Raw genomic sequence first — 24109 nt, forward strand, 5'->3', positions numbered from 1 at the left:
GAAATATTGAAAGGGGTCCTCTAAGCAAAGAGAGACCCTAAAAGTAGTAGATCAGAAAGGAACAGAGACAATATACAGTAACAGTCACCTTACAGGCAATACAATTGCACTAATTCATATCTCTCAATAGTTACCCTGAATGTTAATGGGCTAAATGCCCCAGTCAAAAGACACGGGGTATCAGAATGGATAAAAAAACAAAACCCATCTATATGTTGCCTACAAGAAACTCATTTTAAACCCGAAGACACCTCCAGATTTAAAGTGAGGGGGTGGAAAAGAATTTACCATGCTAATGGACATCAGAAGAAAGCAGGAGTGGCAATCCTTATATCAGATCAATTAGATTTTAAGCCAAAGACTATAATAAGAGATGAGGAAGGACACTATATCATAATCAAAGGAACTGTCCAACAAGAAGATCTAACAATTTTAAATATCTATGCCCCTAACGTGGGAGCAGCCAACTATATAAACCAATTAATCACAAAATCAAAGAAACACATCAACAATAATACAATAATAGTAGGGGACTTTAACACTCCCCTCACAGAAATAGACAGATCATCCAAGCAAAAGATCAACAAGGAAATAAAGGCCTTAAATGACACACTGGACCAGATGGACATCACAGGTATATTCAGAACATTTCATCCCAAAGCAACAGAATACACATTCTTCTCTACTGCACATGGAACATTCTCCAGAATAGATCACATCCTCGGTCCTAAATCAGGTCTCAACCAGTATCAAAAGATTGGGATCATTCCCCGCATATTTTCAGACCACAATGCTCTGAAGCTAGAACTCAATCACAAGAGGAAATTTGGAAAGAACCCAAATACATGGAGACTAAACAGCATCCTTTTAAAGAATGAATGGGTCAACCAGGAAATTAAAGAAGAATTGAAAAAATTCATGGAAACAAAGGATAATGAAAACACAACGATTCAAAATCTGTGGGACACAACAAAGGCAGTCCTGAGAGGAAAATATATAGCGGTACAAGCCTTTCTCAAGAAACAAGAAAGGTCTCAGGTACACAACCTAACCCTACACCTAAAGGAGCTGGAGAAAGAACAAGAAAGAAACCCTAAACCCAGCAAGAGAAGAGAAATCATAAAGATCAGAGCAGAAATCAATGAAATAGAAACCAAAAAAACAATAGAACAAATCAACGAAACTAGGAGCTGGTTCTTTGAAAGAATTAATAAGATTGATAAACCCCTGGCCAGACTTATCCAAAAGAAAAGAGAAGGGACCCAAATAAATAAAATCATGAATGAAAGAGGAGAGATCACAATGAACACCGAAGAAATACAGACAATTATAAGAACATACTATGAGCATCTCTACGCCAACAAATTTGACAATCTGGAAGAAATGGATGCATTCCTAGAGACATATAAACTACCACAACTGAACCAGGAAGAAATAGAAAGCCTGAACAGACCCATATCCAGTAAGGAGATTGAAACAGTCATCAAAAATCTCCAAACAAACAAAAGCCCAGGGCCAGACGGCTTCCTGGGGGAATTCTACCAAACATTTAAAGAAGAACTAATTCCTATTCTCCTGAAACTGTTCCAAAAAATAGAAATGGAAGGAAAACTTCCAAACTCATTTTATGAGGCAAGCATCACCTTGATCCCCAAACCAGACAAGGATCCCATCAAAAAAGAGAACTACAGACCAATATCCTTGATGAACACAGATGCAAAAATTCTCACCAAAATACTAGCCAATAGGATTCAACAGTACATTAAAAGGATTATTCACCACGACCAAGTGGGATTTATTCCAGGGCTGCAAGGTTGGTTCAACATCCACAAATCAATCAATGTGATACAACACATTAATAAAAGAAAGAACAAGAACCATATGATACTCTCCATAGATGCTGAAAACGCATTTGACAAAGTACAGCATCCCTTCCTGATCAAAACTCTTCAAAGAGTAGGGATAGAGGGTACGTACCCAATATTATCAAAGCCATCTATGAAAAACCCACCGCAAATATCATTCTCAGCGGAGAAAAACTGAAAGCTTTTCCGCTAAGGTCAGGAACACGGCAGGGATGTCCGTTATCACCACTGCTATTCAACATAGTACTAGAAGTCCTAGCCTCAGCAATCAGACAACAAAAGGAAATTAAAGGCATCCAAATCGGCAAAGAAGAAGTCAAACTATCACTCTTTGCAGATGATATGATACTATATGTGGAAAACCCAAAAGACTCCACTCCAAAACTGCTAGAACTTGTACAGGAATTCAGTAAAGTGTCAGGATATAAAATCAATGCACAGAAATCAGTTGCATTTCCCTACACCAACAACAAGACAGAAGAAAGAGAAATTAAGGAGTCAATCCCATTTACAATTGCACCCAAAACTATAAGATACCTAGGAATAAACCTAACCAAGGAGACTAAAAATCTATACACAGAAAACTATAAAGTACTCATGAAATAAACTGAGGAAGACACAAAGAAATGGAAAAATGTTCCATGCTCTTGGATTGGAAGAATAAATATTGTGAAAATGTCTATGCTACCTAAAGCAATCTACACATTTAATGCAATTCCTATCAAAGTACCATCCATTTTTTTCAAAGAAATGGAACAAATAATCCTAAAATTTATATGGAACCAGAAAAGACCTCGAATAGCCAAAGGAATATTGAAAAAGAAAGCCAAAGTTGGTGGCATCACAATTCTGGACTTCAAGCTCTATTACAAAGCTGTCATCATCAAGACAGCATGGTACTGGCACAAAAACAGACACATAGACCAATGGAACAGAATAGAGAGCCCAGAAATAGACCCTCAACTCTATGGTCAACTAATCTTCGACAAAGCAGGAAAGAATGTCCAATGGAAAAAAGACAGCCTCTTCAATAAATGGTGTTGGGAAAATTGGACAGCCACATGCAGAAAAATGAAATTGGATCATTTCCTTACACCACATACGAAAATAGACTCAAAATGGATGAAGGACCTCAATGTGAGAAAGGAATCCATCAAAATCCTTGAGGAGAACACAGGCAGCAACCTCTTCGACCTCAGCCACAGCAACATCTTCCTAGGAACATCGCCAAAGGCAAGGGAAACAAGGGCAAAAATGAACTATTGGGATTTTATCAAGATCAAAAGCTTTTGCACAGCAAAGGAAACAGTTCACAAAACCAAAAGACAACTGACAGAATGGGAGAAGATATTTGCATATGACATATCAGATAAAGGGCTAGTGTCCAAAATCTATAAAGAACTTAGCAAACTCAACACCCAAAGAACAAATAATCCAATCAAGAAATGGGCAGAAGATATAAAGAAGACATCCAGATGGCCAACAGACACATGAAAAAGTGCTCCACATCACTCGGCATCAGGGAAATACAAATCAAAACCACAATGAGATATCACCTCACACCAGTCAGAATGGTTAAAATTAACAAGTCAGGAAATGACAGATGCTGGCAAGGATGCGGAGAAAGGGGAACCCTCCTACACTGTTGGTGGGAATGCAAGCTGGTGCAACCACTCTGGAAAACAGCATGGAGGCTCCTCAAAATGTTGAAAATAGAACTACCCTATGACCCAGCAATTGCACTGCTGGGTAATTACCCTAAAGATACAAACATAGTGATCCGAAGGGGCACGTGCACCTGAATGTTTATAGCAGCAATGTCTACAATAGCCAAACTATGGAAAGAACCTAGATGTCCATCAACAGATGAATGGGTAAAGAAGATGTGGTATATATACACAATGGAATACTATGCAGCCATCAAAAGAAATGAAATTTTGGCATTTGCGACGACATGGTTGGAATTAGAGGGTATCATGCTTAGCGAAATAAGTCAATCAGAGAAAGACAACTATCATATGATCTCCCTGATATGAGGGAGAGGAGATGCAACATGGGGGGTTAAGTGGGTAGGAGAGGAGCAAATGAAACAAGATGGGGTTGGGAGGGAAACAAACCATGAGTGACAATCTCACAAAACAAACTGAGGGTAGATGGAGTGAGGGGGGTTGGGGGGGGTGGGGTTATGGACATTGGGGAGGGTATGTGCTATGGTGAGTGCTGTGAAGTGTGTAAACCTGGTGATTCACAGACCTGTACCCCTGCGGATAAAAATATATTATATGTTTATAAAAAATAAAAAAAAATTAAAATAAAATTAAAAAAAATAAAAATAAACAAATATCCTCTGATGGATCTCACTTACCACCCTATGAGTGACATGGGCTGCAGAACGTACTTTGGCTGGTATCTTGTGTCCTGGGGAGGCAGCGGTGGATGGGAGGTAGAGTCTCCCGTGGGAACCTTGACCAAGTCCCTCTTTTTTTTTTCAGATGTGGACTTTCTGGGAATGATAATGGGGGGGGGGAGCTTGTTTTTGTACCTTTGTTTTTACTGCCACAAATGTTCTGTCAAAGATGCTGCATAACACAGTTTCTACTTTTAGTAAGTAATTTATATGTAAAAGATTAGATATAAAATATCTATAATTTAAGCTTCCTGAAGTTCAGAAACTAACCTAAATTGCTAAGGTTGCCCCCAAGGAGAGTGGATCATTTCTCTAATCACTCCATAGAAATTTCTCTTATCTCCCCATAGAGATGAAAACAGCTCTCTATATATCATAATGGCTTTTTAAAAATGAATAATTCTTGATTTTGTCTTTTAGAATTGAACTGAGCATCAAAATCATCTGGGAATCCTCTTTTCAAGTATATGCTCAGTTACGTCAGGAGATCTTAACCTGAGTCCTGTAAAAGCAATCTACAGAGTCATAGATTTCCTGATTCACAAAACGATCTATTCCCAAAGGTGGAAAAACACTGAGCTGCCCATAGTATCTAGATTGTAGATCTCCTCTGCTTAGAAGGATAGTGAGATGAAGAATCAGGAGGGCTTGGGGGACGGGGTGGTAATTTGTGATGACAAAAGGTGGATCTTTGGTACCGACATGTTAACAGATGACCTTCTTTATTCATCAGAATTCACTTCCTCTACTTAGCAGACCAACTATGGTACATCAGGCTTAGGGGTAGGAGAGAAAAATCTGAGATTAGGTCAGAATTTAGGGAGAGACAACATCTTGCATGCCATGAAGATGTAGAGTTGCCCCGTCTCAACATTTCAACTCCCCAGCACACCCTCAGAGAGGGCCCAAAGGCCTTCTGGGTGGTTCATTCATGACACATGTATGATCACAGCAAGGCCAGGACACAGGGGACACAGAAGCCCTCCTCCCGTTCATGTCATTCATTGGTCAATAATTACAAAGTGCAGAGTAACACCTCACATGGCAATAAGGTCTTCTATTAGTATTAACTGTTATTTTATTATTTCACTTTTGTGTGTATATACCAGGCTCAACCAGATTTAAGTGTGCTAGAAATCAAAAGCTTTGTCAAATATTGACCATGGTGATACACACACAGTCAGTACTTATTTATTTTTTCAAATGAATAAATAACAACGCATGAAATAACTAAGACTGACATTGGCACTTGCTCCAATGTAAGGAGCCAGAGTAAGGTCTGTCTCTTAAGAGCAGGTTATTTCGAAACCTCCCCTAATATCAATTAAAGTTTTATCAGTTCTAAAATTCTGTGACCATGCATTGAGAGTTTTATGATAAGATACCTATGCCACCCATGATACTTTATAAAGTGTTTGCACGCACGTTCTCAATAACTGTGTACTATTTTCAAATGTTGAGGGGCTCTGAGGGGGTTCTCTGATCTATTTCAACTCTCCCTGGTAGCAACCTGAACAATTTAGGTTGGTTTCTAGAAAAATAAGTTCCCTAGCTCCCTTCAGGTTAAGATCGGATGTTTTCCTCAGTTACAGAGTCCTCTTCCTGCTATTTAAGTCTGCCTGCTCTCGTTCTATCTTTAGTAGTCATTTAGATAAGAAGTGGGTAGTTAATGTTTTCCTGGCAAGACCTGGAGGAACACTTTGCTGTTCTTTTCCTTCTTTCGTGAAGCCTGGAGAAGGCTTAGCAATGAAAGAGGCAGGTGGATCTACTTTAAACAAGGCAGCCTGGTTCTAATGGGCATTCTTAGGGCACCAGCCAATGGCAGCCTGTCAATCGTGAATGCAAATATCTCACTGATGTTACGACTTGGTTTGAATAAAAAGCAAGGGTAGAAAAATGTCCATTAGAGATGACAGTCAGCTTTGAATGGCCCTACTTCAATAATGAGTCTCCAATGAGCTAGAGGGATCAGGCTGGGAGGATTCCAAAGACTTGATGAATCACAAAGATCTCAGAACCACACTGTGCCAAAGGGAAAAGCGTTATTTCTTAATTTGACAAATGCTGCTCATTAAACCCAGGGCAGTATCACAAATGGTAATGGGAAAAATATTCCAAAGCTAAGACTAGAATAGCAAACTAAGTACTGTTATGGAATGAAAGAATCTTTCAGGAAAGCATGACATTGGCTATGTACAGCAATAATCCTGATATTGTGGAAGAGAAAAAAGGGTGATTCCAGTTAGAGCAGGGCCAGCCGCATATGGAGGCAACTAACTAGTGCAGTGTCCAGCCTGATCACCCACCATCACTCTGGCTGCCACAGTGGTGGTTTCCAGGTACTCACTCCTTTGGATTGTCATGGAAGGACACTGTTAGCATGGAGAAAGAGTTGACAAACGGACCCAGTAATAGCTATTTCCATATTCATTCATACTGGTATGAGAAATTAGCAGAAAGCATTCCTTGAGGCAACAGACCAGGGGGACCAGGGGGATTCAACAGTAAGGACAGAAAATGTCCAGAGAAAGGGACATGATCTGGGAAAGAGGGATGAAATGCAGTCCTGAAGATCTTGGGTTTGGAGCAGAATAAAAGGAAGCATAGAAGTTTGGAGGTGACCACATTAGGGATACCCAATGCTGGTTTTGCTGATGCCAACATTTTTCCATAATGATTCTGTTGGGAGTTTCTCCAATTAAATGAACAGAAAACAGAAGAGTCTGTGTCTGACCGAGGGCAGATTGCTTCCTTCTCTCTTCTCTGTCACCAGTGTCACTCCTCCGTAGACTCTGGCCCTTTCTCCCTAAGGGATTTACTTGATTGACCACAGGACAAGGAGCAGGGTCAACAGAAACCCCCAGACTGTGAAGGCACAAATAATCTTAAGACCCCTGTTGTATAATATCTGCCTTGCTAATTAGTTCACAGATATGATATACATTATCCAATTATCTGCTTACAAAATTACCAACATTCCATATAGCTGTTTAGCAAGGTCACAACTGCTGGGTATTGCCATTACAAGTGTTTGGAAGAAATTCAACTTCATGTCTATGTGGAACATGGAACCCCAAAGAGGTAGGAAGTTTGTAATGGTTGTAGGAAAACTCCTACATGAGCTTACAAAGCCATGAAAAAGCCATAAAGTATGTTCAATATATGTGTTTGGCTCCAAAAAAAAAAAAAAAAAGAAGAAGACACTTCCTACACTCTGCCTTTTCATTTAGTAACATCTAGTAACATCAGTTATTTGTCCCAAATCACTTCATTTTCTTAAGTCAAGTTTTGGCTTATTACCATACAGATGGGGATTCTGGATTTCTTTTTTTTTTAAGTGAGAATTCCCACTTTGCTATGTTAATCAAGCAGAGTGACATCCTTTTTGATTGCCTGGTGAATTATGAAACCAGATCAAACCACAAATTTTGCATTTATTTTAACAAAAAACAACGAAGAGTGAGTTAGTCTTGGATTTAATTCCAGCTGTCCCATTTATGAGCTTGGTAGTCCCAAGAAAATTGCTTAACCTCTCAGAGCCTTTTATTTTTTTTCTAATTTATAAAAAATCAGGATATGGTTATCATCTAAGGAAAGTTGTGTGAATTAAATGTGTTCATGTTTGAAGAACAGGCTTAGCATAGCACAGTATAGAGCGCCATTAAAAAGCAGGAATATTCCCCACATGTGTGTCTCAGATTAATGTCAATGGGGATTTGGGAAGATGAGGTGGTGGTGGGAGGGGTCTCTGAGAGGTGGGACTTATTTAATATAAATTTTTGGTCCTGAACTCTGAGTTAGAGTGGAACTTGTACATCATTGTCAATTAATAATCACTATCTCACTGGTTATATATTTAAAGTGAAAGTACACTTTTCTGGGGGGAGGGCACATGAAGGGGCAGAGTTAATGGAGTTGCTGTTCCAAATTGGCAATTACGCAGCTTTTAAGACAATGGAAAGGTTAGGAGCAGAAGAAAATCTGTGAACATGAAGAGCTTTCATATTCTCCCTTGTGGTGTCCTGTTTTTTTGGCTTTTTGGGTTTTTTAAAATGTCATTTGCTTTGCAGAATCTGAGACCTCCTTCTGAACTCCTGATTAATGTGGATATGCATTTGTAAATATTGAGAAGCTGAGCTAGGACTTTGAATGTTTCCTGCATACATGCAGTGTTAATGACTCAGACCTCCTCTTTCATCCAAGATGGGGCTTACCATGTACCAGCACTTCTTGTCCAGCTCACTGTTCCTGGCATTCAGATACCAGTGACCTGAATCTCAGAACAGGTTCTATTTACTATTTAGCCCCTCAAAAATAAATGCATGAATAAAAAACCAAATGGGGATAACTCCATAAAAACAGGTAAAGAATAAGTGCGTTTGTGACCAATTATCCTAATCAAGTGTTAGCTGGAGAGCTGCTGATGAGCTGGGATATGTCCTGTGGGTGCTGGAGTGGGTTTTTCTTGAAGGTGGCTTGACTTCTTTCCTAGATCAGAATTTCATTACATGCTATTCACTGAAGTCACCTCTCTTTCAGGACTGCAGCTGCCAAGACATTGCCTGTCCTTATGGTTGGGTGTCTTCTTAATGACTTCAGAGGCAACTTGCAAAGAATGTTGCCTGGGCATCTCCTCTCCTCACAGTGACTCCAATTACAGTAGCTGTTTTGTTTATTTTGTATCCTCACTGTGCTCTTTACTTATTTTTTTAAAGGTTTTATTTATCTAGAAAAAGCATGAGCCAGCATGCAAGAGTAGGGGGAGGGACAGAGGGAAAGAAAGAGGGGGAATCTCAAGCAGACTCCTTGCTGAGCATGAAAGCCAACACAGCGCTCCCTCTCACAATCCTTAGATCCTGACCTGAGCAGAAATCAAGAGTCAGATGCTCACGGACTGAGCCACCCAGGCGCCCCCTCACAGTGCTCTTTAAATAAATAAAGAGTGATGGGATGGAAAAGGAGTGTACAGGATGATGGGGACTAAGAAGTTTGGAAACATAAATAAGGCCCTTTGGAGTTCTCAGTATGGAGGCTGATGCCTTTGTGTAGTCACTGAATTTGCCCTTTACTCACCATTGCATGATTCAACCACACTGGAAAGATACCATCTAAGGCCTTCGGGTAAACAAGCTCTCGATCGTAGAGAAAAAGGATCCAAAACGACAAAAAAACAAACTGGAAAACACAATACAAAAATAGCATCATTAAGTTTGTTTTCCATCAGAGCTTTCTAAGTTAACCAAGGAAACATGGTAAAATAAAAATAGACACCAGTTTTAGAGATATCCTATAGATACATTATAGAAATGTAAAATGAAGACAGACTTCCTGACTGTTGAAGACCTTTGTCCACTCTCTGGGGATTCCAGAGAACTGGGGATCAATTAATTGTCTCCATGGCAGTCAGGGAGGATATGGACGAACAGGATTCACAGACCATTAAGTCATTTTATTTTAACCAATGACATCTCTTGTCTAAGCTTTCACTGGGAGTACTAAGATCAGCCACCTGGGTGGTTTGAGTCTTATCCTTTCCTTGCCCCCCACCCTTTGAGTAGGCATGGCAAGGGGATGCAGGGAGAATGGGAGAGGACAGAAGTGACCAGCGCCCAGGATAATTCACAAGCTAGTTAATATTAGAAAGTTGTATCTCCCCCTTTCTCCGAGCTTTGAAATGATCCCCATCCTCTAGTGCCTCTTGGCCAAGTGTCTGTCCTCTGGGTTACAAAGCCAATGTAGAGATGGGGGTGGAAATAACCATTAATTTTCCCATCTTCCTATCTTTTTAAATTCCAAAGCCTCCATTTCTAAGTCTTAAAAAAAAATGAATAAATTCCATTGCTACTAAAAACCTGGCCTTTAGATTTATGGGGGTGGAGGAGGAGGTTTCCTGCAAAGTAAAGCTGGAATGCCAGGACTTGCTCTGTTATCTGAGAACTCGTCAGTGTTTGGGCAGTTTCATTTTGCATTTAAGTCTGAAGTCTCAATAATATAGGAGGCAAGACCAGGACAGGCGGAGGGAGGCAGTTATTCCTAAGCATAAGCCCTGCTGGGCAACCTGCAGGCTTGATCTCAGTTTGCTTCCATTCTAACCAATGAATGAAAACAGAAGCAATGTCATCGAAACGTGGGCAGTGTCAGCAAATACGCTCGCTGTCGTTGGCATATGTCAGGCTTCTTTCCAGTGTCCATTCATTCAACAAAATGAATGAGGCACTCACTGTGCACCCCACACTAGATATTTTGGACAGACTGTCTCACTCTTTCCCCAATTGTCTTTTCCACGAGCCAACACTGAAGTTCTCATACCCCTGCACACACCCCCCTTTTTTTTAATGGTTTCCACTTGCAGAAGTAACATATGCTCATTGTAGCAAGTGAAACAAGATGTATAAAAGGGAAAATGAGTCATCTGTCTCCCCAGCACCCTGCATTCCCAGGACTCTGGTGGAGCCAAGGCTATCTTAGTTGTAGTTTGATTAAGAAAGATCCTTCAAATTTCCCCATTGGACATCCACAAGGATTTTGAACAAATGTTTCCAAAGATAAGAAGGCAGTGATAATTCTGGTCAGTAATGAGCCTTATTTCCTGATGACACCGGGCAACACAGTACAGTCCTCAGACAAGACATTCATGCAAAAGTCCTTGTTCTGGTTCACAATAATGGGCACCTGAACAGCCTTGCTGACCAGGAGGAGTGATGTGTACCATATTACTAATACATCTTTGTGACTTACTGTGGAGATTGGGAAAGCCAGCGTGGTAAAAAGCAGGTCTCTGAAGGCGGTCATGAACTTAATGTCTTTTTCCCCCTTAATTCTTTTTAGTACATCTTCCACACAGACGACCCCGTAGAAAATGGCCTGCAAGAGCTGAATTCATTACAACAAATGAGGGCATTTTCATTTGCTTTAATTAATACATTCTTCACTGATGTAAAGCTCCATCCCTCTGGGAGCAATGTTGGTTTGAGAAGGAGGGGGCAGTTGGCTGTGTTGGTTGAGAGCCAATTCAAGGGCTGGTCTTCCAACTCAGTGGACCCTGACCTTGCTCGCTAAAACTGATTGAATAAAGTCGTTTAGGGGATAATAATGTGTACAGTATTTAGTGTAATGGACTCGAGCTAAAATGGAAACAAAATAAAGAGTCAGCTTAAAAGGAGAATGTAATGAGAGTTACCTCAGCTGCACAGAGGTGGGAAATACCAAATAAATAGCACAAGGACAAAGAGCCAGACACAATGGTGGACATATTCTGGCCTCTTCCCATGAAGAAAAAAAAAAAGATGTTAAATGCCCAGTGCTGTAATCCCATTAAAGAAGCTAGAGTCAGGGTTAAGAGCGCCACAAAGGGGCTCTGTGCTCTCCTGAGGAAGATGCACAAAATGGCGTCTTGCTTATCTGAGGGGGACGTTGACATCTTCCCTGACTGAATGGGGTGCCTGAAGGCCTTACAAAGAAAATCTGGCTAAAGGAGTGAATTAAATCCAGGGAGATAGAGCAGGCCAGGGGCTCTGGTGCATCACTAAGTACCATGAGGACCCTGAGGCGAGGTCAAAGAGACATAGGGCTCTTTTCAGGGAAGTAAGACTAGGTAAGGGCAAACTTTGCCCATTCTTACTGTTTTGAACAAACCTGTGGCTTCTGACTGAAGGTCTTATGGGTCAAAGTACAGAGTTATGGTTGGTTTTGATTGTGCTTGCATTAGATCCCATCTTATTCTTTGAAAGCTCTGGGTTGGTACAAAAGGGGCTATCAGAAAAACTGCCCTCAGAGTACGAGTCAGGCAAGGTCTGGAACCTGGGACATTGCTCTCAGGATGGATCAGATTAGCTGTTGGGGAATGACCTCTGAGGTCTGAACTCTAGAAAAAAGAAGTTCTAGCAGAGCTGGTCTCCTTCCACCCTTTAGCCTAAATGGGTGGGTGAGGGAGGATCCCGAGGTGAATTAGGCCAGCCATATACCCAGCTGGGTCCTCAGACTGGCAGCACCAGTGTCACCCAAAATCTTGTGAGAAATGCAGGATCTCAGCCCCACCCTGGACTAAGAATTAGAATCTCTGGGAGTGGGGTCCAGGAACTTGTTAACAAACTCTCCAGGTGATCCTTACAGATGCTCAAGTTTTGGTAACACTCACTGGATTAGACATAAATTTATCACTGAAAATTCCTAGTGACTACTCAAAGTTCTAATAACAGACTTTCACAGATTTCTTGTTATGTGTCAGGCACTGATCTAGGTTTTAATGTCTCATAACCACCTTATGAGGTAAGTGCTATTATTATGCTCTCTCCCAACTCATTTTACAGAATAGGAAACTGAGGCATAGAGGCATGAACAAACTTACTTAAAGTCTTAAGGTTGGTAAATGTGGATTTAAAACCCAGAGTCTGGTTCTTAAGTCACACTTAAAAAAAAAAAAAAAAAAAAAAAGAAGTCGGGTTTCATTAAAAGTAAAGCACCAAAGGAGGTCAGAAGAAAGACAGCTATCTCCAGGTGGGAGAATTAAAATTGACTCTGAAAAATACTGATGCCTGGTTTTCAACCTATCTCTCCGGAGAGTCTAATTTCCTAAGAGGTGTGGGTTGGACTTCAGGATTTTTAAAAAATTCTCTCAAGTGATTTGCATCAGGACAGCTAAGGTTGAAAACCACTTGCCTAAAGGAACTTTCATTTGGACATTTAGATCCAAGAGAGGTGGGACAGTGAAGATCCAGGAGTGAGCACTGCTGGTGGGATGAGCCTGGAGAGAGAGAGAAGTGGAAAGTGAATGCAGGGGCAATGCCCTATCCACAGGGCATAAGGGACAAGGGGGCAGCAAAGTAGCAAAGAATGACCAGATAGTAGAAAACTGAGAAGGTACAAGAATCCCATGATCCCTGAAAGGAGGAGGAAGTTTTTAAGCCAGAAGGGTGGTTCCAAAGAGAGGTGGGCGATGGTTTTGAATGTCCTGAAGAGGAGGTCACCCCAATACCTGCCATCTACTTTTGACATTCCGCCCCTGGGCTGTAGCATTGGGAGCCGTCTTTTACACACGGATGTTAGAGGAAGTTGCGTCCTCCTCCACTCTTTCCACCCCTGAGAGCAGCTCTCACCTCACCCCCTGGTTTCACTTCCAGCTGTTCAGACCACAGCAGGCAGCTGCTTTAGTTGGGAAGGACAGGCATGGGGCCTGGGCCCCGACAAGGAGGCCTGTACTCTTCTATCAACAGAGCAATTAATCACGTACTGAGCACCGAGCGTCTGCCAGATTTTCTGTCTTTGGGGAGAGGACGCCTCCACCCAGCATGTGAAGTCCATGTGACCGCTTTCCTTAGCAAGACCTTCCTAGGGTCACCATGAGTCAAGCTCGTCCTAACTTTCTCTGGCTCTTCCCAGTCAAAAATGTGGAAATGGGATTGGAAGAAAAGAACACATAACTCAGAGCCTCCCTGGCTTCTCCTTCATCAGTAAAACTTTTCTCCACACCACAAACTTGCCAACCAACTCTCCACCTCCTCCACCCCACCCCTTACCCCCCACCCCCACTCACATCTATATGCCAACTGCGTGCGTGGGGCAGCCTTGTCCCTACTGATCTCAATCTGCATTGACATGCCATCATCTGTACCAACAGGGAATATTTGTGGAGCCCTCATAAAAGAACTCAGGAGGGAGGCGCTAGGGTGTTGCCCAGAGAAATAAATAAGCCAGAACTAGGCCAGAGAGGAGCCACGCAGCAGAGCTGGAGGGCAAGGAGAGGGAGGTACCATGAACTCGTTCAGTGGAGAGACTTATGGGACTGAATTATGCCCCCCCCCCAATTCTTATGTTGAAATTATGACCCTCTGTGGCTTTATTTGGAGATAGTTCTTTAGAGAAGTAAAAACGTGAAAATGAGGTCAGTCAGGGCACGTTCTAATCCAATATGGCTGGTGTCTTTCTGAAAAGAGGAAACTAGGACACAGACCCCATGCACCATGAAGCAGGACCATGTAAAGACACAGGGAGAAGAAGGTGGCATCTACAGGCCGAGGAGGGGACCTCAAGAGAAACCCACCCTGCTGACACCTTGATTGTTAGCCTCTGGAACTGTGAGAAAATAAATTTCTGTTGTTTAAGCCATCCAGGCTGTGGTATTTTGCTATGACAGTCCAAGCAGACCAACACAATAAAGATAAAACAAGATGGCAACAACCGGCCTCCTTTGAAGAATCTCACAACAAAATGACCGTCGTTTACATTTCTCACCTACCTGGGCTGCCCGGGAAAGCAGAGCTGATGGAATCTTGATCAGGGGTTATTTCCGAGCTACAGCTCTGTGATTTATCTCTTCTACCAATTCTTTTCTAAGTCTGTTTGTTCCTTGCCTTTTTTCTGAAATGTTGCTGGTCTAAGTTTGTTAGCTGGCTTCCGTTTTTGCTGCTCGCTAACAAATTTACCACCTGGGAAGGCGCAATTTAAGTAGTGCAATTTAAGAAGTGCAATTTAAGAAACCATAGCTAAAGGAAATTTTGTTTTTACATTCACATGCCTTCACAAGATTCACAAAAATCTTGAAATGATGGAAACTTCGCCTTTCTAAGTCATCAAGTTAATTTCTTTGCCTTTAAGCCAGAACCTTCTTCAACTATCTCAGGAAATGAGAATTTCTTCTATTTAAAAAAATAATTCCAGAGAGGGAAATTCCACAAGTTTCCTGAACAAGACATTACAAATCTTATTGGATGAGTCAAGTCATCCAACACCCAGCCCAGCTCTGTGCCTGACTTGAACACGCTGGGACTTTCTTAGGTCTCGCCTTCAAAATGATGCAAGACTTGCAGTAGGAGACTATTCCAGAATAAAAGAGAAAACAGGGACTAGTGGTGGTCACGATTTTCTATAACTGAGGCGACGAGGGTAGTTTGGGTGCAGATAGAGAAAGCCTTTGCTAAAATAGATGTGTACTTTATATAATCGACTGCTTTAAGCACCATTCATGTGCACTTAGCTTAAGTAAAAAACCTGAGATTAAAAAAAAAAAACACAGAAGAAATGATATGAAGAATATAAGCTGGCATGAAAAGGAGGGGAAAAAATAAGAAGAGAAGAAACCCAGAGAGCACTGAAGGACAGGTTGGAAGATGAGTTCTAAGAATGCTCAGCCAGGGTTGCATAGCTGTGGACCACTGGCATCAGAGTAACAGCAGGATGGACAGGCTGGGTGTAAGTTCCTTTACAGGTGGGGTGGGGTTCCCTAGAAAGTGGCTCTGACCAGGTAGACCCATGACCTGGTTATTTATTCGTGCAACCAACATTCACAGAGTGCCTGTTAGGTGCCAGAAACTCGGAGACTGTGTTAGACATAGTACAGGCTAGGGCGGGCTTTGTGCTCATATGTCTTTATTAGGACAAAGAGAGGAGAAAGAGGAGGAGGAACCCTTTCCGTATGTTTACTATCTTACATCATGTAGTCAGGTTCCTTGGGAAACAGAACCAGATTCTTAGATCTGCCTGCAGAGCGTTCATTGAGGAGTGCTCTCAGAACAACTGTGAGAGGGAGGGGTGGGGGTGGGGGAGGAGGACAGAGCTGCAGGAAAAGATGAAAGGCAATGCACTTGCATGGAATCAGCTGGTCCCCGAAGGAGCTCTGGAGCTGAGCTGGCTCTTCAGAGTTGTCCTAGAGACTGGCCTCTCTACCCCAAATCAACCAGTCATTGGATGCAGCAACCTCAGGGAGGACCCTGAGCCTTGTCTAGGCAGCTCCCTTCTCCTAAGGGCATTTCTGGGATAAGACCTCAGCTGTGAGTCATCAGCAGCCAACACTCCTGCCAGGAACTAGGGAACAAGTACCTTGATGCTGGGGACATGGGAGAATCTGGGGGCCACACCAGGGGATACACACCATATGAGGATAGTGAGGCTCAGGGATGTTCGATAACTCACTCAAGATCACACAATAAGTGAACAGCAGAGCCAGCACTCACCCCCAGCCAACCTGGCTCCAGAAGCCGGGTCTTCAATCACTGACCTCTATACAGTGTATAAAGAACCTACCAGAATGTCATGGTTGCCCAGGGATGTTACAATTATTTTATTTTAGGTACTGGTGGTGACGATTTCCTGCCATCAGTTCTTACCCTTTCAGCTATCTGAGAGGTGAAAACAGTGGCCTTAAGCATTTTTGTGAACATATAATCAATTTTTCACTCTGTTAAGGCAAAACAGGGAACAAATTCTATGTTCCACAGATGAATGTATTAGCCTGATAATGGAAATTAAAGGCTGGCCCCCACTGGGTCCTGTAACATAAATGGATCCCGTCTTCTCATTGTTTGTGAACTGCTCTGGAGTTTGGACCAATGGAAGGTCCTCAAGGATTTCTCTTCCCCCGGCCCTGCTTTGCCATCTCTGAGGACCTATGTGATGAAGTTACTGTTGTCAGGGTGACAGATTGAGGAGAATGAGGTCAGAGCTGTGGGAGGCTTGGGCAACTTCATGATAAATGGAGGGAAAGGTCGTGTTGGTTAAGGGGGGAGGGGACCATCCAGAATCTCCCCTGGAGATCCCAGTTATGTGGCACAAAGTTTCATGAGGAATTTTATTTTTAAAAAGAGGAAAACCCAGCACACTGTATAAAGCCAACAAGTTAAATTATGGCTAAAATCCCCTCCAATCCCCTGTCTCCCAGCTTAGGTTCCTTGAGGTCGGGGCAGTCCCTGGATAGAAATGGAGTGGATAGGGAGGAGGGGACATGACATTTGTGGAAGTCCCAGGCACTGGAAGCCTGAGCTGACACGAGCACCCTGAAGATATCCACAGTATAGCCATGTCTCCACACCCAGCTTCAGGGGCGTCCCCATCCAGCACAGCTCACTGCTCTCCGCTGGAGCTGGCCAACTCCACCCCCAGGACAGCCCTGGTGCCTGAAGGTTGTACCTGCACAGCTAAAGGGGGCTCTACAGTGGCCATCCTCTGGCTAGGAAGCTGGAGTGTGCACCCTGCAGAGGGAGATGCCAGAGCAGTGAGGCGGGTGGATGATCCTTGCCTGGACCCATGACCCACCAACCTTGGTCAGGTGACTGACATCCCAATAAATTGCCTTGGCCTCTGCATGACCTCTACTAGAAGCTCATCACCACCCTCCTATCTCCGCTCTTCATCACCCAGTGCGTACAGCATTCTGAGAGCTTTCTGTGTTTTGAGTCATATATCCCTCATGGTCATTCTGTGATGAGGCACTCCTTTTACTTTTACTTTTACTTGGCAGATTTGGAAACTCAAAACACAAAGAAATACATAGCCCAGGATCACAGACCCTGATGGTGGTAGAGCCGAGCTGCCATCCCAGACTCATGACAGTAGAGCTCATGCTTATAATCATGAGGCTACACAGCCTCTCTTTCCCAACAGAGAATTGGCCGCCCCTTCCCTAGGGTGGGTGCACTCCCTCCTTAGGCAAAAGCTCACATCTCCTCGCTCTTTTCGTTACTATCCTTGGGAACTAGGCAGGAACTGGTCACTGGGACCAACTCTCAGTGGCACCCCTCCCACAGCGCCCCCTGCCACCAATCCTGTGCATCTTCCCTTTGAATGCTGTTGGATGCTTCAGGAAGAAAATGAGGATGGTCAGAAAGTTGACCTGCGTTGAGGTGGATAGTGCAAAATGAAATGGGGCAAAACAGGTATTTTGCCAAGTAAAAATTAAAGCTGTTTAAAGGGAGGTGGTAAATTTCCTGGAAGGCAAGGAAGAGAAGGAAGGCAAGGAAGCCAACAAGTTTACATAAAATAACTTAAGGAGTATTACAGCAAGTTATGAGACTTCTGTGCCTTTATAAACACAACCACTAGCTAGTCATTAATTAATCATTAGTTGACACACCAATTAATCAGTAGGAAACACAATTATGAAATCAGTCCCTGAGGCCTCAAGAGCGAGAAATGTTAAGTCTCAGGATCTCACCTTGAGCAACATATTTGGAATCTATCTTTAAACTGATCCTCTGAAACACAGTGAACCCATCTTAAGTCATAAAACTTAATGTTTTATTAAGAAAACTTCACATTAAGTCATACTTTCAAGATGACACTTAACAGAGCCTGGAAAGGAAACAGCCACAGGTAAGCAAGCCCCTCTGTGCTCATTTCAAGAGCCAAAAGATGTCAGAAGAGATAATACTGCTCAGGAAGGCAGAAAACGCTGAAGTTCAAGCGCACTCACCATACCAAGTCGCTTAATTTTTTTTTCTGGGGGCACTCTGCACCAGCCACTGTAGCAAATACAGCGTAGACTCATAGAATGTTAGGAGACAGAACTCCTGTTTTGAGCCATTTACACTTTGATTGGAATGTTAAGACTCACATGTGGGTGGAAATAAGAAGATAATACTATTACATAAATAACCAGAGACTAAACGATTCCGTAAAAACTCAGGGAAAGGAAAAACAAATGTGGGTTGGAGTTGGTCAGCAGAGATTCTAAAGAAAACATGGGATTTGGGATGGTCTATGAAAGCAGCAAAGTGGTGGAGAGAGGTGGATAGGCCTTTCATCCAAAGATGGTGTGAGAACGGTGATGGCATGAAGCCTAGGGACCAACGCTGGAGAAGACACAGGCCTTCCTGGAGAAGAGACCAGCTCTTCTGGGGAGAAGGGGACCTGAAGGCTGAGTAGGCTGGTGAGCTCTTCAGTCAGGAGTTCACAATTGGTTCCATAAAGTAGGAGGGAGCCACTGTGATTTCTTGAGGAGCAGAACCACCTTGTGCAAGCAGGCTCATGACGGTTATAACAAAACCAAACCAAAACCAGTGCTTTGGGAAGATGAATCGGAAATCTGAGAGGTAGATGCATGGATTGCTTGCTAATAAGAGGACAATGAAGAGATAATCTTGTCACCTAGGTACAAATTAATAAGAGCCTGTAATTACAGGGATAGCAAGATTGGGGAAGAAGGAAAAACATAGGATCTGCTGGCTGATTTCATCAGGGAAGTGAAAAGGGGATTGATTAATACTAGAAAAGAATAGTGTCTTCCACAAGATAAGTGGCTTTTTCCATTCTTGGAAATATGAGGGCTCTGGGGCATGGAACTAAGAATGAAGAAGTCAGAGAGATGGTTCGTGGGAGTAGGTGAGAAGTATGTTCTCAGCCATGCTTACTGTGAGGTGGGACATCCATACCAGAATTTGGATTAGATTCTACCATCAGTGCTGGCTGCAGACACCCCTGTCTTTTGTTGACTATTTTTAATATAAAGCCAATAGATAACTCAAAGCTGAGGTTTTCACTATATTATCCTGCTCCACAAAAGCATTTCTTTGTGGTTTTCTATTTGTGTGTTTGTTTCACAAAATTCTATGATTGAAAAGATTCACCTTGATAATTTCAAGTACACAAGAGAGGCCAGGGCTGGAAACTTTCAAGTCAAAATCAAAATCCAGCAAGTGGCCAGAGAGGAGGAGAATGTCCAGGCCCCTTGGATTTGAACCTTCTGCATTTCCTCTCTTTAGCCCTTTGGAGTGTCACTTTTTCTGACCATGTATAACCTCTGCTTAGGATTGTGATTCCCAAGGACTGGAATATTTTGCCCGGTTTCTGAAATCACACGTTTTTACAGCACCCTACATTTTATTTTATTTTTTTTTAAATAATTTTTTAAGGTTTTATTTGTGTGACAGAAAGTGAGAGAAAGCCCAAGCTGGGGGAGTAGCAGGGGGGAGGGAGAAGCAGGCTCTCCACTGAGCAAGGAGCCCGATATGAGGCTCGATCCCAGGACCCTGAGATCATGACCCGAGCCGAAGGCAGAGGCTTTAACCCACTGAGCCACCCAGGCGCCCCCAGCACCTTACATTTTAGTTAAAAAAATCTGAAACAGTAATTAGCATCCCCAAAGGATGGACTATTTTTAGCTTTTAACTAATATTTTTACATACTCCCAAAACATTTTTTAAAAACCTGTCTTTCTCCCATTCATTCACACTTCATTCATCAGAATGTGGTCAGCTGGTCTAGAGAGACAAGAAGGAATCAAGTCATAGGATTGGTTGGTGAATTGTTAAAAATGTGTATTTGCCATTTGGCTGAGTGATCCATCCTTTACAATGGAGCCTGAGCCTATAAAAAATTGAAGTGGGATCTGAACATGGCAAAATGTGTTTGCTTTTCTTAGATAAATCTGTTAGTATGTGCTGGAAAATGGCATCATTCCCCCATTGGAAATTGTGCTTCCCACGCAACATACGCCACTCTGTCTTCCCTCACAGATTTCCCCAAGCAAAGTTCAAAATCCTGCTTGTGTTGGTAGTCAGTCCCACGGTGAAACTATTAATTTAGTCTTTCCATTTGAGCTCATCCAAGAAGAACTCCAAGATATGATTCTTTTCAAAAGAGTGTTTAACAATTAGCACAAAATACAGCTACCGAGAACTTCTGAGCTGGGTTTCTCAAGAGCAGATTGTCAAGTCAAAAAGAAAGTCAAAACTCACAATGAAGAAGGAAGACAAAGAATAGAATTTTGTATTTAATAAAACTCAAAGATGATACATGTAAAAACACTGGTACTCTATAGGACAAACAGCTTACTTCCTGGTATGGTCATATGGACTTACCAGATTTAGGAATGTCAAGTACTTCCACTGTCCGCCATTGAGAAAGACTTTGGATTTCCGCTGGTCTCCTCCTTGTTGTGAGATGTAATAATTGAGAAAAATATACCAGCTCAAAACAAGGAAGTGGTATACGCAGGTACAAATCCTCGTCATGGCTAGCTCTGACCAGGGAGCCGTGATGACTCAGGTAGCTTTCCTCTGGTGTCCGTCTGTGGGTCACAGCTGAAGTCATAAGGCATGCCCGAGGGCTGTAAACCACACCCCTCTTGGACTGGGAGTTCCAGCAAGGCTGAATTTGGCTTCTCTCATAGGCTCCTTCCCTGATAAACTTGGTAGATGGGATTATTGCTGGTTTTCAGATGCTTTCATTTAGATAATGATAAGTAATCCCCAGATTTACAGAAGTTTCAATGCTTAGGCTTGGAAGAGGAGCAGGGGGAAAGGCAAGACCTGCACTTTGCACTGTTTGGCTGGGTAAGGGACCTTATTGTGAAACACCAAAAAACCCTAATCAATACTGTCAGGGCCATATCCTCTGTTCTTTTCTTTTTATCTGGGCAGAACAAGGAAGTTGGAATAATACTTCTTGAGAGATGAGGATCAGGTTGATGGATGAGATGGGAGAGATTATGGGCATGTTTACGGCACAAAGGGAGGTCAGGAGAAAGGGAAAGGACATTCTAATCTTGCTCCTGAGGTCTCTAGGGCCCTATAAAATCTATAACAAACGGCTCCTCCAAGGAGAGGCCCCAAGGCATTTTTTTTTTTTTTTTTTTAGTTTTGTATCTATGCCCTAGAGAACCAAAGGTTACCCAGGGCTGCCCCAGATCATTTACAAGGGTGTTTCTGTGCCCTGAGAAGAAAGAAGCACAGCAAGAGGTCTGTGGCCAAAGAAGCAAAGGAAGAGGTGTGTAGCCATGACCCCAACATACCTGAGTTTAGACACTGATGGGAAAGAGTAGGGGGTCTCTGCATTATTGCCTTAGAGAGGATGAGAATGTGCTTAGGCTGGGCAGAGTTTTCAGAACTGGGCCCTGCTCAGGCTCAGCAGAAGGCCCCTGAGAGAGCACTAGAAGTGTGATTACCTTGTGACATCACCAGCTTGTTTCCCTGGGCAACTGACTCTGAGGGTTCTGAGCAAATCCCTACAGGGAAGGCTCCCAATGCTGTTATGTAAGTCTGAAACTGGTGCTGTTCAGTGGTTTAATCAGGGCTAAAATGTCCTGGGAGAAAGAACTGCGGGCTACGCATGGAGGGCAAAACCAAACCAAACCCACCTCCAAGAGTCATCAAGAATAACGGTTATACGGTGGCGGGGAGGTGGGGTGGGGAGAGCAAACCTGAACCAGCACTAGAGGGTCTTCACTGAAAGTGTTCCCAAGGGAAAGGGTGACCTGGCAAATGGTGACATAAAACTCTGTGCACAATTCCATGGCCTCGGTTAAAACTGCAAATAGAGCAGCTCATGCTTTGACCATGTTTATTGTGTAACAGGCCTTGCTCCAAGTGCTTTACCCATACTAGCTCATTTAACACTCTCAACACCAGTTTGAGAGAAGCACTGTTCTGAACCTCACTACTATGAACCTCATTTTCAGATGGGGCTCCTAAGAGGATGTGCAAAAAGTAGCAAGAGGCAGAGCGGCAGTCTGTCCTCTGCCCAGTGTGCCTGACCACAAAGAAGGAATGTTTGCACTGCATACCCTCAGGCAGCCTCTGCAAAGTGTCTCCACCTGTGGCTGAACCTCTTTTATGCCTCTCTTTCTCCCAAGGGAAAAGTCCCTCAGGAAAGGATCAGATCTGTTTTGAAACTTGGTGCACATATAAGTTATTGTGCTATGCCTCCTGGGGTGTTTTCATGGTACACATCATTATACATTTAGGGGTTTTCTCCTTTTATAGAAAAAATCTCAAGCCTAAGTCTGCAGATAGGGTAAGGATTTGAGGCAAAAGTGAGAAAAGAGAGGGAAACAAAGACTCAAGTCTCTGGAACATGTATATCCAACCTGGAAGCTGGTCCCTTAACACCTGGATTTTTTTTCCCTTCATTAACCTCAATGGCCATAGATGAAGACTTTCATAAATATCAATATAGTTGGGGCACCTGGGTGACATAGGTGAAGTGTCTGAATCTTGATTTTGAGTCAGGTCATGATCTCAGGGACATGAGATTGAGCCCCACATCAGGCTCTGTGCTAGGTGTGAAGCCTGCTTAAGATTCTTTCTCACCATCTTCCTCTGCCCCTCCCCACTTCAAATATAAATATAAATATATAGATAGATATATACAGTTATTTAAATTTATGTATATGTTGTTCAATGTTTGATATTGGAATCCAACTGTTAGCTTTTTAATGAATGATAACTTTATCTATCTATCATCTATCAGGATTTATAGAGAGAAAATATGCAATTTTTTACTTCAATATATTTTCTTATAAAAATTTTCACAAAAATGTCTAAAGGAAATTCTACCTTGTGACCATGTTCACATCATAAATTGTATCTGTGGTTGAATAACCAGATAAATTTCCATGAAGCACTTTAACCATCTGTTTCGTGCTCTGAGACCAGGTGGAGCTTTGGGGAATAAAGACAGTGTTCACCACTTAGCTACATGATATTATTAACTGATACAGACTGAATCTGCTATTTGCCTGCCTTTCTCCACTCTACAAGTATTTGGAGGCCTCATGTCATTTCCAGGAGGAGAAGAGAATTGTTCCCTAACTTGATAAAAAACTGACAGAAATACACACTTTTTTTCCATGGGAAATACTAAAAATATAAAATAAGCACATTTCACATTTCGAATGGAACAGATAATTTGACTACTAAAAGTAACATTCTTTGAAACTATCTTCTGGGAATTTAGAACATCAATCTTTAATTTCACAAATACTTATCAAACAACTGCTAATTGCCAGGTACTTAGTAGGCTCTGTGGATTCCCTGGGGAATGAGAGAGCTCCAATGCCTGCCCTGATGGAGTTTCTATTCTAGTAAGGAATATGGACATTAAATAATAATAAAATCAGGTGTTAATTTATAATTATGGTAGCTTCTGTGGAAAATAACAGCATGAGACTTGCAGTGGTCTGAGGTCAGGGAAGCTGGCCTTAGGAAGCCACCTGTGAGCAGAGCTGTGTCCTCTTAACACTCCCAAGAAAATCCAACTGTCCTTCCCAATCTTTTTTGTGAGCTCCTCTTTCTCTGCCCATTCCTTATGTGTTCATATTTCCCAGGGAGCTGCTCCAGCCCTCCGTCCA

At 42.4% G+C, this 24109-nt stretch overlaps 1 protein-coding gene across 3 annotated transcripts in view; it reads right to left on the reverse strand.

The window, feature by feature from the left end:
- Window positions 1–21814, reverse strand: part of ADTRP (androgen dependent TFPI regulating protein) — a 65979-nt gene extending 44165 nt beyond the window's left edge. For 2 of the 3 annotated variants that reach the window (XM_032861786.1, XM_032861784.1), the window contains exons 1-4: window positions 21773–21812; window positions 20841–21168; window positions 11011–11145; window positions 9346–9447 (exon numbers count right to left, since the gene is read on the reverse strand). In XM_032861786.1, the coding sequence (XP_032717677.1) occupies window positions 9346–9447; window positions 11011–11145; window positions 20841–20993 (390 nt within the window). In that variant the 5' untranslated portion in view covers window positions 20994–21168; window positions 21773–21812. Of the gene's footprint in view, window positions 1–9345; window positions 9448–11010; window positions 11146–20840; window positions 21169–21772 lie in introns of all 3 variants that reach the window. The other variant, XM_032861785.1, reaches the window with a different exon arrangement.
- Window positions 21815–24109: the final 2295 nt, after the last annotated feature.

This window comes from Lontra canadensis, unplaced genomic scaffold (assembly GCF_010015895.1).
Source record: "Lontra canadensis isolate GAN:19392208 unplaced genomic scaffold, GSC_riverotter_1.0 scaffold21, whole genome shotgun sequence".
NCBI classification, from domain to species: Eukaryota; Metazoa; Chordata; class Mammalia; order Carnivora; family Mustelidae; genus Lontra; species Lontra canadensis.